This window comes from Gavia stellata, chromosome 32, assembly GCF_030936135.1.
Source record: "Gavia stellata isolate bGavSte3 chromosome 32, bGavSte3.hap2, whole genome shotgun sequence".
Classification (NCBI taxonomy): Eukaryota; Metazoa; Chordata; class Aves; order Gaviiformes; family Gaviidae; genus Gavia; species Gavia stellata.
In genome coordinates this window covers 5,065,377-5,082,030 of record NC_082625.1, presented here as the reverse complement: position 1 = coordinate 5,082,030, position 16,654 = coordinate 5,065,377, and the positions used below count along the sequence as shown (strand labels likewise).

At 64.1% G+C, this 16,654-nt stretch overlaps 1 protein-coding gene across 1 annotated transcript; it reads left to right on the top strand.

Moving 5' to 3' along the window:
• The first annotated feature begins 707 nt into the window (after positions 1-707).
• LOC132319850 (nuclear receptor ROR-beta-like) lies at positions 708-15,078 on the top strand. Its single transcript, XM_059831644.1, has 10 exons — positions 708-864; positions 10,070-10,155; positions 10,256-10,397; positions 10,759-11,172; positions 11,585-11,706; positions 12,078-12,210; positions 13,234-13,341; positions 13,726-13,836; positions 14,213-14,325; positions 14,917-15,078. The coding sequence occupies exons 1-10, from the start codon at positions 708-710 to the stop codon at positions 15,076-15,078; spliced, it is 1,548 nt and encodes a 515-aa protein (XP_059687627.1).
• The last annotated feature ends 1,576 nt before the right edge of the window (positions 15,079-16,654 follow it).

Genomic DNA, 16,654 nt, shown 5'->3' with positions numbered 1-16,654 from the left:
CAGAAGTCCCGCTGGAAGCGGAGCCTGTAAAGACCGAAGCGAGCCGTCACCCTGCGTCCTGTCTGCGTGCCCATCCATGCGGAGCACAGCAGGGAGGAGGGAGGAAAGCCGGGAGGAAGGAGCAAATCTGACTGGCGAGAGCAGCGAACCCATTCCCAATCGCCATCAGCAAAATTATGTCAGACAGCAGCACTGGAGCGCGGCGGGCGGCTCGGCCCCCTCCGCCCCCTGCACCCCCCGCCCAGCCGTCGGCATCGCCCTCCCCGGCCACAGCCGCTCCCGCGCCGGAGCAGAGCGAGGCGGTAACTTGGCACGCGGGTGGGAGCACGCAAAGTGCCACCGTGGCTCAGCCTTGCCGTCCGTCTGCCGCTGCCTCCCGCTCACGCCGCTGCGGGGGTGTCAGTGCTGGGAGCAGGGGGAGAACCCCTCTGCCACCAGCGCGGCAGCGTCGCTGCACCCCCGGCTCAGCCCCGGGCGTTGGCATGGACGTGGGTTGAAATCACCCTCTTCAGCCATGCTTAAATGGTTTCATTTAAGGGTTTGGGGCCATGGTGCCCCCTGAAGAGCCCAACCGTGAGGGCAGGGGGCAGTCCAGGGAGGAGACAACGATGCCACATGTGTGATGGTGGTGGCGGCTGCATCTGTGCCCGTGGTGGATGCCACCCCCATGCCCATGGCTGAGGTGGTGTCCATGCCCGAGCCATGCCATGGCCATGACCGATGCCTTGCTTGTGCCCATGGCAGATGCCACATCCACGCCTGTGGTGGATGCCATGTCCATGGAGGATGCCATGCCCATGGAGGATGCCATGCCCGCGCCCATGCCCATGGTGGATGCCATCTCTGCATGCAGCAGGTCTCCAGGCCAGTGCCACCCTTCCCAGGACCCAGGCATCCCTTGGCGCTGCTGAGCACCGCGTCCTTTGCACCCTGAGCCCTGGCCCAGCCATGATACGGACCAACCGCCTCCACCCCTGTGATGTGGCACCATGGGGACTTTGGTGACCTGGTGCAGGAGTCACACCACAAACCCCAGCCATGGGGCTTTGCCCCATGCCAACGCCTCTGGCACTGCACCGCGAGTTCTCATTGTGTGGTCCAGAGCCAGCATTTCTTTGCATTTATTACAGCAGCATGTTGGAGCACCCTGTCATCCAGGATACGACCCCGGGGCCCAAAGCCCTCTGTGTGCATCGGAGCATGAAGGACAGGGGTGGGAATGGCTCACTGCCACCTCCAAACCTCCCTCCTGCTTCCACCATGCACTTTCCGAACTGCAGGTCTCCCAGCTAGGACGTTCCCTCGGACCTCAGCATCTGCGCCCTGGTGTGGGGACACGTTGGGGCTGCTCAGGGGTCCCCGCGCTTCCCACATCCCCCCAGTGCTGGGTGTCTGCACCTTCTCCAGGGTCCCCCCACCCTGTCCTGCCTGGGGGTGAGCATCCCTGTGCCAAGCGGGGCACCCCGGGGGGGGGGACAGCGAAGCGGGATGAAGCAAGGAGGTGCGGTGATTCAGCGGCACACGCAGCCGGCCCCGTGCCTGGGCGAGCCGGGACAGGACGGGCACCGGCACGGCCCTCCCATGGGCGGGCAGCACCCGGGGGGTGCAGCGCCGAGCACCCCGCTGCCAGAGCCGCGTACCCGCTGTCCCGGGGGTCCAGCAGCCCCCGGCACCGAGGAGGCGCCGGGCACCCGCAGCGCAGCGCCCATGTGCAGCGCCGAGCACCGGCGCGGCGGGGATGGAGGAGGAGGAGGAGGAGGAGGAGGAGGAGGAGGAAGGGCAGGAGGTGGGGCTGGAAGTGAAACCGATTTGGGGGGGGCGGGGCGGGGCGGGCTCGTCATGTGAACGGCCGCATGCTCGGGCAGAAGTGGGTCAGCGGCGCCGCGGAGGGGCAGGTGCCAGAGCCGCCCGGTGCCGCCCGGTGCCGCCCGGTGCCGCCGCTCCCCGCCCCGCCGCGCTCCGCCGCAGGGACCCCCGCGCCGCCCCATGCGCCCCCCGGCGCGCTCCTGACCGCCGCCGGCCACGATGCGAGGTGAGTCCGGGGCGGGGGGGGGGGGGGGGTCTGGGGCAGAGGGGGGACCGCCCGGCTGCGGGGGGGACAGCGGCAAAAGTTGGCTCCGGGTGGGGGACGGGGGGGACCCGCATCGGCCCCGCCGGAGGGGACCCGGCATCGGGTCCCGCCGGGGGACACGGGGGGGACCCGCATCAGCCCCACCGGAGGGGACCCGCAGGAGCCCCGCCGGGGGACACGGGGGGACACGGGGGGGGACCTGGCATCGGGCCCCGCCGGGGGACATGGGGGGGACCCGCATCAGCCCCACCGGAGGGGACCCGCATGAGCCCCGCCGGGGGACACGGGGGGACACGGGGGGGGGGGACCCGGCATCGTGCCCCGCCGGGGGACACGGGGGGGGGACCCGCTTCGGCCCCGCCGGTGACACGGGGGGGACCCGCATGAGCCCCGCCGGGGGACACGGGGGGAGACCCGGCATCGTGTCCCGCCGGGGGACACGGGGGGGACCCCGCGTCAGCCCCACCAGAGGGGACCCGCATGAGCCCCGCCGGGGGACACGGGGGGACACGGGGGGGGACCCGCATCGGGCCCTGCCGGGGGGTCGGAGGGGGACCCGCTTCGGCCCCGCCGGTGACACGGGGGGGACCCGCATCAGCCCCGCCGGGGGACGCGGGGGGACCCGGCATCGCACCCCGCCGGCGGGTCGGAGGGGGACCCGCATCGGCCCCGCCGGGTCGGTCTGGCTCCTCCAGCTCTCCCCTTCATTAGGAATAAAATTCTTGTTTATTTTGCTTCGCTTTCCGACGCCGGCTTAGACCCGCTCTTAAGCTTTTCCTCGCACTAAACCCCTTAATCTCCTCTTCAATATGTTGCTCCCACCAGGGCTGGATTTATTGTGGGTTTTGCCCCCTTTTCCCCCTCCCCGCGGGTTCGGGGCCGGTTTGGGGTGGCCCGAGGGAGGCTCTGGGGGGGACGGGCGAGGGACCAGCCGTGATTTGGGGTGCCCCTTACCCAGGGGAGGGGGTGAGTCGCGCCAGCGCCTGCCTGTTTTTATCCGTTATTAAAGGCGAGTCCTACTTTTCACCCCTCCACTTTACCGGCGGTTGGGAGGAGGATGGAGGAAGGCTCCGGCGGGACGATCCACCGGGGCCCGGTGACGGTGACGCAGCGGTGGCCTGAGCCAGCTCTCCCCATCCCTGTTGCCGACTGAGCTGCTGGGACCTGACACCCTGGGGCGGGATTTTTATCCCCCTTTAAAGCAGTTTTCCATCATCGCCTGCTGCGCCCGAGCCCTTCAGGACTCGCTTGTGCACCTCCTTAGGCGTGTTTTTGGGGTGCACATCTTTAGGTGTATTTTTGGGTGCACAGATTAAGGCTCATTTTGGGGCGTGTGTACCAGGACGTACATTTTTGAGCTCCTCAAATCGGTTTTCCTCCCTCCCCGGCGTGGCTGCGGGTGCTGTGGCTCTGCCACCCGCCGCACTCCTGCGTAATGGTGGGGCCAGCACCAGGCGAGGCGAGCCCCCCGCATCCCCTTCCCGCCCCGTGACATCCCAGGATTTCACCTTTATTAGTACAGGGGGAAGCATTAACGCCTACCTAATTAATAACACCGCCTGGCTCTTACGCTTGCACAGCCGGCTCCTGGCTTAATTAGCAGCTGGGTGAACTTTTCCGTTTTTTTAAATTTTTTTCCTTTCCCCCAACTCAATTACTGCGCGTTGGCCCCAGTTAAGGGCCAAACCCCCCTGATATCACATCATTTTCCCTCGTCGGGTGTTTTTGCCGCAGTCCTGCCCGGTGCAGGGTCCCCATCTCTCGACGAAGCCCGAATGCCGCATGGCGACGCCGAATCAATTCAATCTCCGTTTTCTTCCCCGAAACCGCCTCCGCTCTGTCCCTTTCCCCCGGGGGCCACAGCAGCTCCTCGCTCCTGTCCTTCCCCACGTCGCGGCTGCGCCGGGGCCGGGTGAGAGGCTTTGCCTTGTATAATCCTATAGGGTTTCCAGCCCTCCCGCTCGCTTGTTTTGCAAGCGGCGTGGCGAGGAGCGTGCGGTGGCTCGGCAGCCTTTCCGACTTGTCCTAGTGACCTAGATCTGTCATTGGAAAAATCAGAGAGGGCGGAGGAGGAGCTTCCCTGCCCGTTTAGGCAGCGTGCGCACACTGGCGCGGGCGAGGACGCCCGGCACCCATCGGCCTTCCCGCACGACGGCTGCGCCCGTCCTGGATACCACGGGATGGGGATGGCCATGCCCTTTGCCTCTCGAAAATAAGGTTGGAGGAGAAAGGCGGCTGCTGGCAGCGTGGCGTCCCGAGGGATCCAGCCAGGATTTGGGATCCTCGTCCCTGATAACCCTGGGGAGCGGCAGCACCTGGAGAGTGAAGGCGCAGTGATGGGGAGACGTTGGTCCCTGTCCCCTCGGGTGGCAGCGGGTTAACCCCACAGCCCAGCCGGGCTGTGCTGGCAGCATCCCCTGCCCGTCCTGCCCGTCCCTCCTCCCCGTCACGTTTAACTTTGAACTTGGCAGTGGCTATTTAAAGAGCTGCTAATGGCTAAATCACGCCTGGTTTATTGGATGTGGTGAGCGGAGCCTCTCTCACTGCCTTTATTTAGCCCCATGGAGATAATTCCCCCGTGATTTAGCTGCGGGACCGGGGTGGATCTCCCACCCCTGCCCGGTTTCTCCCCACCCCGGGCCAGTGGCAGGTCCCCCTCCCCGCCGCCGCACCTTTGCCACCCTCCTGCACCAGCCAAAGTGCAAAGGGCTGCGTCCTGCACCGGCAGGGCTGGCCTTGGAGCGGTGCCGCGCGGCGCGGGAGCTGGTGAACCAGAGCAGCCGGGGCAGGAGCCGGGTGGCCATGGGGGAGCCTCACCGCCCGCCCACCGCTGCTTGTGGGTGAGCTGCTTGCTACGATTTCCAAGCTGGGGTCACACACTGTGCCACAGGACAGGGAAAAAACGGCACCTTGCCAGGGATTGGGGCAGCTACGAAGCCACCGGCCGCATGGCCACAAGCGAAGGTGGCCAGAGGTCACCCTGGGGCAGGGGAAGAGCAGCTACACCCTGTTCTGGCCCAAAGTTTCCAGGAAATCTCTGCTAATCAATTAAGAAAACGGTTGCCACCTCCAGCATCACAGCCCAGCACGGGGCCAGAGTTGCGTAATTTAAATTTTCCTTATTACTTGCGTGGCCCCGGCCCCGGTGCTGCTCGTCCCTGGAGCCAGTGCTTTGAACATTACGCCGGAGCCGTGCCGGCCACATGCTGCAAACTGCCCTGGCCTCACGCAACCCCAGCCCATATGGGGTTACCCACGGGGTGCACGGATGGGAATGGGATTTGCTGGCGGTGATAGCCGAAACGCCGGGATGCTGGGGGACCCCGGGGTGCTGCAGTGCAGGAGCCTGTTTTAAAGCAAAACCAACAGCAGATGAAAAGGGGTGATCGTTCCTTTTAGTTACTTATTTATTCCTCTTCCACCACCCCTACCCCACGGCCACCTTCCCAAAATACAACAGCGGCTAATTGCTGTGGGGAAGTGCAGTGGTTCCCGGAGATGGGTGCAACCGGGAGCAGCGCCGGGTCCTGGGGTTGGAGGTTGCCACAGGGAACGAGGGAGCAGAGCCGGGTTTTGGGGCAGCGATGGGGAGGTGGGATGGCATCGTAAGTCCCTGCGTGTCCCTGTGCAGCCTGGACCCATCCTCCTTCCCCTGCTCCGGGTGCACCGAGGGGATGCTGAGCTGGAGAGGAGAGGACGGTGGTGGCAGAGCATCAGAGCATCCCTGTGCCCTTGGCTGGGGCTGGGGAGGTGAGGGAGGGCTGCGGGGCTGCTGCTAATTACCGGAGGTGCCCATCCTGCGGCATCGATCGCGGCAGCGGGATGGGGCACAGACCTACTTTCCCAGCAGGTTCGCTGGGTAATGAGCCAGGGCACCGGGGAAGCCGCCTGCCCCGGCTCTCGCCCCAGCAGTCGAGGGGATATTTGGGGCAGGGATGGCCACGGGGGCACGGAGCCACCTCCGAAACACCCGGAGCTGGGCTGTTCACCCCCTGCCCCCAGCGAGGGGCACCCAGGCCCCGGGGATGGGTTTGCTCCTGTGGCTTCATGTGGCCCGGCCGGGGGAGCGGGCGGCCGTATCCTGATCCCAGCCCCATGGGTTGAAGGGTGTGCGGGCTCGCCCCGGGGGAGTTTGCGCAGAGGGCTTTGCAGGGACCTGCCAGTGCCCCCGAAAACACACACACACACACCCCCAGGAGTCCTCAGCCAGGGGCACCCCATCCCCATTGAGCCGGCTGGAGGGGGTGCAGCTCCAAAAAGCCTCTGGCAGCAGCAGGGTCACGGCACATCCCGGAGCTCAGTGGAGTGCTGAGGGTTTTGGGGTGATTCCCCCCCCCAGCAGTGAGATCATATGGCCGAGGGGAGGGATGGAGCGGAGGAGGAGGAGGATGGGGCCACCTGCAGCCCCTGCACCACAGAGGGAGGCTCCAGATCCCCGTGGCCAGATCCTGCAGGGCCTGCTTTGTTTTGGGGTGCAAGAGCGATGCCCGCCCTCGGGGCGGAGGCGATGGAGAGGAGGGTGTGCCGGCGCGGGAGGAAGGCTGAGTCTTGCTCTGGGGAGGGTGGCTCTGGCTCTGCCGAAACCACCAGAGCCGCCTGCCCGGCTCGGGGCAAGTGGTGCCGGGCTGGAGGGGACACGGATGGCCAGGTCCGGGGGGTGACAGGGAACCTGGGACCTGGGATGGAGCTGTGTCCCCCACGGAGAGCTGCGGCTCGGGGTGACAAATGGGCATCCCCAGGGCCGGCCCCAGGTACTGCCCCAAAACGCTCCCCATCCCCAGCGGCGGGAGGTTGGGGTGCAGCCACAGCTCCGTCCCGGTGCGGCCGCGGCCATGGGAAGGGTTAACGGCCACGGCGTTACACAAGCGTGTGGGACCACGGGCAGAAAGTGTGTCAGTGGGACAGGATGGCTCCAGCCACGGGGCCACGCACAGCCACCGGACCAGGGGCCAACCGCCACCGGCACGGCCGAGCCCCGTGGCCGGACGGTGCCACTTACATAAGGGCCGGCCGGTGGCAGCGGGCCGGGAGTTGGGCAAGAAGTGTTTACAGTGGGAGGAGAGCAAATACCGTGGCCGGGACATTTTAATTGCCGGCAGGGGATTATTATTTATTTTTTTTAACCCTTTTTTTTTTTTTTCCCCTGCCCCCTATTTTAGCCCCGCCAGCCGTGGGGAGGAGTTTCGCTGCGTGCCCCCTCCTCAGGCGAGGGGAAGGGGTTTGCCCCCACCTAAATAAAACCCTCTTTTGCACAGCGTGGCCGATGCTTGCAGGGTTATGGTGGGAGGAGGAGGGGCCCAGCGCTCCGGTGGGGAAACTGAGGCACAGCCGGGGCAGGGGGGGAGCCATGCCCAGGGTGTGGGGTATGCCGTGATGTTTCCCCTGATCGTGGTGGGATTTGGGGGATGTGGGCTGCCACTGTGGCCATCCCACCAGCACCCGTGTCCCTCTCCATCTTGCTGGGTTTGCCCCAGGGGGATGTCCGGCGGTCCTGGGGGAGACCTGGCTGCGGCAGGAGGGGACAATGCGGGAGCCAGCACGGTGATTCAGCCGGGGCTTACAAACAGAGCGGCAATTAAACGCTGTTCTGGGCTGTAATTGCCATTGTGCCGGGGTTACGGCCGTATCTCCACGTCAGTTATTTGGGGCGAACGTCTTTTGAGCAGGTCAGGTGCCGGCGGCGGGCATGGCCGTGTAATTAGCAGGATGCTAATTAGAGCCCCAGGAGGCTGCGGGCACACGACAAGCGGTCGGGGCTTCTCCTTCGCAGCATCCAGGGGTGACACTCAGCTCCGGAGGAGCCAGAACAGCATCGTCCCCACGTACCCTTAGCTCTGCCCGTCCTGGCTACGGGGGTCTCTCAGGGGGCTCCCCTCTGCCTGTGCGTGGGGCTGTGCGGGCAGGATTTGGCCATCGGCATCACACGAAGCCATTGCCATCATTGGGAGCCGGCTAACGGCTTTCGAGGCCCCATGGGGCAAGCAGAGGGGCACCCTCGGGCTCTGCTCAGTGGGTGCCGGCGGGTGCGAGGGTCGCACTCAGCCTGGCTGTTTTGCCAAGAGCGCCGTGCTGGTAATTGCGGGGGGCCGGGAGTATCGGCCGCGGGCGTGAGGGCGTGGCGCGCCGGCTATGCATCACCCCAGCGCTCCCGGCGGCTGCAATTACGTTGCATAACGAACCGACGCGGCTTCCTGCTGGGGGTGGCACCACCTCCCTGTGCCCCCCGCGGTGCCACCACCTCCGTCCCATCCCCGTGCTCCTCACCAGGCAATAGGGACAGGGCTTGGGGTAGGGTGTCGGGGTGGGGACGGGTCCCCACGGTTTGCAGGTTGCACCCCTCTCCGGCGGCACGGGCGAAAGTGGCTTTGGGAGCTGGGGAATCGGGGGGTGTCTTGGTTGTCGGAGCCCGTGGGCGAGATGGGGCGCTGGCACGTTGCCCGGCCGGTGCGTCCATCCCCTGCCAAAGGGGTGACCCCGGGGCTGCGATGCCAGTGGGGTCTGGGACTTGGGGGGGGTCTGGGACTGGAGGATGGGAGGATGCCCTGAGCGGGCGGCTCTGCTGCCCCAGGCCCAAAAGTACAGCAGAGGCGCGGGCAGAGGCTCTGGGGAGGGGCAGGGGTGGGATGTGGCCCCTTTGGGTCGGTGGCGGGGGGCAATGACACACAGCCCTGGGAGAAGCCCAGCTTGGCAGCCCGGGAAGGAGGGGTGAACCCCAAAATCAACTGGTGCATTTAGGGCAGGAGCTGAGCCAGTGAGTCAATGGACGGAGGAGGGATCCGTCCCTCCGCTTGCACTCGGACTTGGGGCCAGTCCTTCCCCTGTGTGGCTGGGGGGGACCGATAGCATCCCCGGGGGACCGATGGCAACCCGGCTGCCCCACTGCACGACGAGGCTCGTGCTGACCCAGCCCAGCCTCCCCCAAAGCAGTGACGGACCCCGGGGCACCGCTGGGTGCCGGGGTGCAGGTGGCACTGGCCGAGCACCGGGGCTGTCACCCGCAGAGGTGGCCGGGGCCCCCGATGGCAGCAACCCCTGAACTGTGTCCCTCGACCAGAACCGGTCGCTCCCAGGGGAGAAGAGAGGCAGAAGGGAATTACCCGAGCCGGGGATTTGCACAGGCCCAGGAGATTTGAAATAACCATAATCTGGCCGCGGGGGTTATTTTGGCGTGGCGGCGGCTGCCCAGCACCCTCGAGAGCACTGCCAGGCTGAGCCTGGCTGGGGGGTGCGGAGGCTGGAGCGGGGATTAGAGGGTGCAGAGATGCCGGGAGGCACGTACGAGTCCCGGGGGTGCTCGCGTCCCCCCCCCGGCATGCGCGGGGCAGGCAGAGCCAGCCCAGATCTGGGGCAGCTGGAAAATGAGGAGGATGAAGCCTATTAGCAGCTCAGTGCCAGCGAAGCAGAAGCGGGGAGGGAAGCGGATTTGTGGGGGGAAGGGGGCCGGGACCTTGAGCTGGTGATGGCTATATCAGTCCTGGGTTTCAAAGGAGCTGCCGGGGGGGGGCACGGGGGGCCCCCGGACCCTCTGCTTGGGCCAGACCCCCAGCAGGAGGGTGTCTGTGGCTGCAGGAACAGGGATGGTCCCTGTGCCAAGGATGTCCCTGTCTGTGGTGCCCCCCCAGCGTGCACATACTGGCTGCAAAATAAGGGGAAGGATTCCAAAACGGGGTCCTGGGCGGGCTGGTGCACAAACATGCTGCACTCTCGTAGCTCAAAGGGCTTTTCTACCCGTCTCTTGGTGTGGAGAGGATGGGGGAGCGGATGGGAGTATCCCGCTCCCTGTGTGGGCCTTTTTGGGGTCCTCTCCAAGCTGCAAGTATCCTTGCAGGGTCTGCGGGAAGTGTTGAGCTGCCAGCGGGTCCAGCTCTTGTGCCTCAGTTTCCCCAGCTGCCAAGCAGGGCTGTGGCTGTCGCGGAGGGAGGGCCATCTCTGTCGTTCAGTTCAGCGGCGCCCGTCATTAACCACTGTGGGTTTCCCCCTTTTTCCCCTCCGCTGCAGCCCAAATTGAAGTGATCCCGTGTAAGATCTGCGGAGACAAGTCCTCAGGGATCCACTACGGCGTCATCACCTGTGAAGGCTGCAAGGTGAGCCCAGGGACGCCCAGGGACGGGTGCCAGCGGGCGGGTGGCCGCAGGGGCTGGCGTCCCGCCGGGCGCTTTCCCAACACCTCCCCATCCCGCGCAGGGGTTTTTTCGGAGGAGCCAGCAGAACAACGCCAGCTACTCCTGCTCCCGGCAGAGGAACTGCCTGATCGACCGCACCAACCGCAACCGCTGCCAGCACTGCCGCCTGCAGAAATGCCTGGCACTGGGCATGTCCCGCGACGGTGAGTTGTGCCTGGGGTCCCCAGGGGCCCGGCCGCTCTTCCTCAGAGCGAGTTGGGGCGTCGGGGCCGGAGCTGCGTCCCCCGAGAGGCCAGCCTGAGGAAAGGAGAGGTTTGGGGAGCAAGAAATGCTTTTGCATTTTCCACGGGAAAATTCCAATCGATTCTGTTCCGTTCAACCCAGGGTCGGTCTGGGGTGGGGGGTACATCCGATGGGGCTCCTGCCCCTCTCACGGCTCATACACCCCGAAACCACGGGCTCCCCTGGGAGCCAGGACCCTTCCCAGGGCAGGCGGGCAGTCGTGGCTGCTGCTCTGCGGAGGTGAAGCTTCCCTGACGCGGCCGCCCTCTCCTCCCCGGGCAGCGGTGAAGTTCGGCCGCATGTCGAAGAAGCAGCGGGACAGCCTCTACGCCGAGGTGCAGAAGCACCAGCAGAGCCAGGAGCAGAGCGGCGGCACCAAGGATGAGCCCGAGCCCCTGAGCCGCGTCTACACCACCAGTGTCAGCAGCGGGCTCTCGGACCTGGACGACATCTCCACGCTGTCGGACGGGCTCCTCTTCGACTTTCCCCTCACCCCCGACGGCAGCAGCACCTACTACAACCTCGACCTGCTCACCTCGGCGCAGCCCTCTCCCGACCAGTCCAGCCTGGACGTGGCCGATGCCACGCTCATCAAGCAGGAGTCCATCTATGAGCTGATGCTGGAGCCGGCCCTGTTTGCGCATGGCGCGCTGGAGGGCAGCCAGCTCTCTGCTGATATCTCCGTCCTTGAGATTGGTAAGCATTGGCGCGGTCCTGATGCGATGCTGGGCACATGTGGGGCGTGCAGCCCCGGGAGCCTTGCCGGGCGCATCCAGCCCTGCATGCCCGTGCAATGCCGGGCACACTCGCAGCGAGGGGCTGACCCAGCCTTGGCTCTCGGAGCAGCCACAAGCCCATCCCATCCTCCAGGCTGAGCACTGATGGAGCTCGGCGCACCTGAGGTCATGCAGAGTGTCCCCTGCTCTGCCCCAGGGACAGCCCCCGACGCCCCATCTGTCCTCTGATCCCTGAGAGGGGGGTGTGAGCCCCTCCAGCCCCCAGCCCCAGCAGCCCCTCAGGACACCCGGGAGGGGATGGCGTCAGGGTGTGGGGACATGGGGGCCAGCGGGGTCCCAGGGACTCACTGCCCGCTGCCCTCGCCTTGCAGACCGGGTGGCCCAGAACGTGGTGAAGTCGCACCTGGAGACGTGCCAGTACACGACGGAGGAGCTCAAGCGCCTGGCGTGGAGCCTCTACTCCCCCGAGGAGGTCCGCGCCTTGCAGAGCAAGGTGAGTGCCCCTGCCACGGCCCCCCCGGCTCCCCACCACGGCCAGAGCCACCGCAGCCCCCAGCAAGGGCCACCGCTGGCCCCCGGCGCTGCGCCGAGGCAGGGAGGAAGGCGAGGAGGATGAGGGGAGTCTTACGGTGCTTTGGGAGCTGCAAAAGCCCAATTCAGGGGGGATGTGGGGGTGTGGGTGGCAGGTCATGTCCCAGGTGTCCTAGTGCCACCACCCGCCATGGGTGGCACGGCACCTGGGTCCCTTCCCTGCCCCATGCAGTGGGGACAGGGGGGTCAGCGGAGCCAGGGTGATGCGGTGGCAGCAAACCCCAGGTGATGGGTGGCAGCGAGCCCTAAGGGACGTCCCCGCTGTGTTGGCAGAGCTGCGAGGCCATGTGGCAGCAGTGCTCGCTGCAGATCTCCAACGCCATCCAGTACGTGGTGGAGTTCGCCAAGCGCATCGACGGCTTCATGGAGCTCTGCCAGAATGACCAAATCATCCTCCTGAAAGCCGGTAAGAGCTGGGGACCCTGCCATCCTCGCGTCCCTGCCTTTCCCCTCACATCCCCGACGCCTCTCCGAGCAGCAGCTGCGATGCCGAAGGCGTATCCCATCTTTTCTCTCGGCTAGTGCTTTCCTTTCCGGGTCTCCCTTCCCTCACTGCCCTGGTTGCCCCCAGGCTCGGCATCGGTGCTCAGGGAGCAGGTACTGGGCTGGAAGGAGTTGAAGGTTATGTTTAAAGGCGATGGTATAGAGAGGGACGCGGGGAGGGGTCACCCCAGGCAGAAGCTTTTCTCCATGGTCGCCCTCAACCAAATGACACCCAGAAACCGGGATGGAAGTGAGCACAGCGGGTTTTCCCCTGGGAAAAGGGGTGCCAAACCCAAATGGGAGCAGGGAGGGAGAAGAGGAAAGGACTGGGAAGAGACTGGGAAGAAGAGGACAAAGGCAGTTGCACGCCCATGTCCCACCCGTCCGTCTGCCCGAGCCGGCAACGCCATGCCCAGGCAAGGAAGCTGAATGTGTAAAAGCCCCAAAATGCTAAAAAAGGTGGAAAAGCTGCCCATTTTCTAAACTTTCTGGGCTGGGGAGCTGAGAGCCTCACCCAGCACCGGGAATGTGTGCCAGCGTCCCGGCAGGGTGCTGTAGCCTGAAGCCAGAGCTGGCCATGCCTGACACGCTGGAGTTTAACTCATTCTTTCATTTCTTCCTTCCATTCTGTTTTTATTTATTTTGTTTTCACCCTCTCCTCTCTTGGTGCTCCCCCATGACCTCGATCGATCTCTGTGTCCGGCTGTGAATGCTTGGATAATATTTCCATTTGGTGAAATATTGTGGTCACAATTGGAAACCTTAAAAAAACCCCAAACGCGAATTGGATTTATTTGAATAACCATTCTGCTCTTGGGAACAAACAATCTGGACTTCAAACTTGCACTGGGGGCTTTCCTCTTTCTTACATTTGGTCCTGGGATGATGGAAACCCCCCTGCCCTGCCCTGCCCTGCCCTGCCCTGCGCTCTCTCTGCCTACATCAGGTTGCCTTGAGGTGCTCCTGATCCGCATGATCCGCGCGTTCAACCCCTTGAACAACACCGTCCTCTTCGAGGGGAAGTTCGGCGGTGTGCAGATGTTCAAGTCGCTCGGTAAGAGCCGCTTCGCTGCGCTGCAGTTGAGGCTCTCCTCTCCTTTTGACGCCCGGACGGGGCTGGGCTGGGGTGAAACGCAGCGTCCCCGTGGCTGGGCTAAATCCCCGGGGGACGGGAGGGGGTGAGACCCCCCTGCATTTGCTGCTGTTCCCATTGGGATTGGGTTGCTGTGCGCCGTGGTCAAGACCCACTTTCTGCCCCAGCCCGAAGCGCAGCGATGCCGGGCATCCTCTGCCGAGGACCCCCCTTCACCCACCTTGCCTCCGAAAGCTTTCCAAGCCCCGGGTGCTGCTGGGGTCAGCCGGCGGGTGGGGGTGTAGGGGTGCCGCTGGGCAGCGCGGAGCCGTGACATCCCTTTCTTCCTCGCCATCCGCCCATCAGGTTGCGACGACCTCATCGGCGCCGTCTTCGAGCTGGGGAGGACCCTGTGCCGCCTGCAGCTGTCGGACGAGGAGCTCGCCCTCTTCACCGCCGCCGTCCTGCTCTCCCCAGGTACGGGGGGGCTGTGGGGGGCACGTGGCAGTGGGAATGGCCAGGGAGGGGGAGATCTTGTGCCAAAGCTGGGGAGAGCTGACTCGTAAATCTCAGCGCTGCTGGATGATTTAAGTTATTCCCAGGAAAGGAGGTTGGGGTAAAAAATGCATCTAAAAATGCACAAAATACATCTGCCAGAACTCCTTGGTGGGAGGAGGAGCCACGTCCCGCACAGCGGGGTGGGGAGGGGTGAAGAGAAGCCGCCTGACCGTGCCACCGTCCCCAAAAGCATTCCCGAGAACAGTAAGGGTTAAAAGAGCAAGAGTCCACCGCAGCCATGCCGGGGTAGGACCCCCATGGCAGCACTGACCTGGCTGACGGCTGTCTCCTGCAGATCGCCCATGGCTGACGGAGTCCAAGAAGGTGCAGAAGCTGCAGGACAAGATCTACGTGGCCCTGCAGCACGAGATCCAGAAGAAACACTCCACCGAGGACAAGCTCTCAAAGGTAGCGGTGCTGCCTGTGTGTGGCGCGGGGAGCCTGGCCGGGGTATGGCACATGTGCCTTGGGGAGACATCTGAACCGGTGGATGTGGCTGTGCCAGAGCTCGTTAGCCGCGCACGGGCATTTTTTGGGGGGCGAGTCCTGGGACCTGTTGAAGAATTTCTCTTTCCAAGGGCCGTGCATCTCCGTCGCGGTGCAGGCGGAGGCAGCCGTGCCGTAGGGAGCCCCGTGCTGCTGAAGCCGGCAGTGCATCAGTGGGGGTTTGGGGCGAAAGGAGCCATTTCAGGAATGCTTTGGGCACGACGGAGCTGGGATGGGGACGGGTAGCACCGGGGGGCTCCTCACCCCCTCCCAGGTGCTGGTTTTCCTGCAAAAAGATGTGGGTTTGGAGGCAAGGCCACATTGATGCCAGGTTGCCCAAAGGTGGGGGGTGTCCACTGGTGCCGCCGGTGCCGGGCAGAGCCAGTGGTCCCCAAACCCACCCGCTTGTCCCCAAACCCACCCACTTGTCCCCAGTGGAGGGGGAACAGCGGCGTGATGGATACTGGCTGGGAACCGAGTGGTCACCAGTTCCAGCTCCTTCTTTCCCCGCAGATGGTTTCCAAGCTGCCCTTGATGAAGACCATTTGCAACCTGCACTTGGACAAGCTGGAATTTTTCCGTCTCCTGCACCCAGAGACCGCCATGAACTTCCCACCCCTCTATAAGGAGGTCTTCAACTCGGAGCTTCAGTACAGCAACCCACGGGAGAGCTAAGGCTGGGAGCCACCGGCCCCCTTCGAGTTCCCCAAAATTTGGAGATGAACTAAACTTCAGAGGTTTTGGGCAGTTTATTTAAATCAAATAATCAAACTCAAGAGAACCTGGGGGGCTGGGGTATCTCCCCGGCCCCGTTTCCTCGCTGTGGATTGCAATAGCTCTTGAATGTAAAGCACCTTGAAGGAAAAAGCAAACGGACTTTGCCATACCAGTGAAATGAATGTGAAATCTCCGCTCAGGAGAGGAGATGCTCCTGGCAGTGGTAGGGACCGACTCCTCCCCGCAGTGCACGGATCCAGGGGAGCACACACCACGCACACGCCGCCGCGCTCGCGGCACGGCCCTTCCCACCGTCCTGGCTGCAGTCTCCATCTCTGATTTTTAATTTTTTTTAATGATTATTATTATTTTATTTTTTTTACCCAAACACAAGGCATGGGATAAAGAAGGGGCAATGCAGACTCAGCCAGACAGGGGTGAGCCAGGCCGGTGGGAGCAGCTTTGGGCTCCTGGCTGGAGCCAAGGAGAGGGCGAAGGCAGAGCCTTTGCTTTATTCCTTCTCCCATGGGGCAGGGGGTGACCTCAGGAGCTCAGCCAAGAAAGACCCGGCTGTGGCCGGGGGGGCATTCCGCAGAAGATTTCCCCGTGGAAGAGGCTGGTTCGAGGGAAAGGATGCCCGACGTGGCGGGGGAGAAGCTTTGCAGGGTCTCCATGCTGTCCGTCATGGCATTTTCCCAAATGCCCAGCTAACTCCCCGTCCGGCTGGCTGACCGCCTGGCTTTTCGGAGCCGATGAGACAGGTCCGCCCGCCTCATGCTACCTTTCTGCATCCCGACCGCTTCTCGAAGAGGGGCTTTCCCCTTACGACTGTGGCCAAATCCCAGCTCCCGGCTGCTCCACCCCAGAGGCAGCCGCAGGCGTTGGTGCTGTCCCCGCGCGTTGTCGCAGGCAGTGGCTCTTTGGGTGCTGGCTGTCGTGTGTAGTTTTCTTATCGAGACCGTTAGAACTGTCCCGTGGCTTAGCACCCAGAGGAGGTTTTGTGGCCTTTCCTCCGCCCAGCCCACCGCCGGTCCCGCTGCCGGGTCCCCCCTTCCTGCACCGGGACTGCCAGGAGCGCCACGTCGGCTGCTGTTGCAGGTTGAGTTGGACCCAGGCTTTTGCCCCCCAAGGAGCTCTTTAGAACTGTTATTTTGGGGTTTGCTCTCTATTTAGCAGGAACCTGGGAGCTTTTTAGGGGGAGAAACTGCCCGTTGGGGTCAAGGGGAAGCGAAAGGTCCTTATTCCTTCCCTGGGAAGTCGCGGTGTGGTCGGGACCTGCTGCTCCGAGCTTGGGAGGCTCAAAAGGTGAAGAAGGGATGGATTTGTGGGGCGATGCTGCAATAGCCTGCAGCCGGCAGGGCCACTCGAGGGACTCTCCAGCTAGGCTCTGCAGGTGTTTTTTCCGTCCCTATTCGTGCTCCTCCTGCAGCGAATGCCAAAAGCTACAAGGGAAAAACCTGCTCTGAGGCAGCCCCAGTTTCTGCTGGCAAAGGGCTAAAATCCCAAGCCCCTTCCCGCTTCATGATGATTTCTC

Coding starts and splice junctions, on each gene's coding strand:
- LOC132319850 (XM_059831644.1), top strand. CDS start 708: ATGGCCATGACCGATGCCTTGCTTGTGCCCATGGCAGATGCCACATCC. Junction 865..10,069: donor TGCATGCAGCAGGTCTCCAG/GCCAGTGCCACC, acceptor CCTCCGCTGCAG/CCCAAATTGAAGTGATCCCG. Junction 10,156..10,255: donor TCACCTGTGAAGGCTGCAAG/GTGAGCCCAGGG, acceptor CATCCCGCGCAG/GGGTTTTTTCGGAGGAGCCA.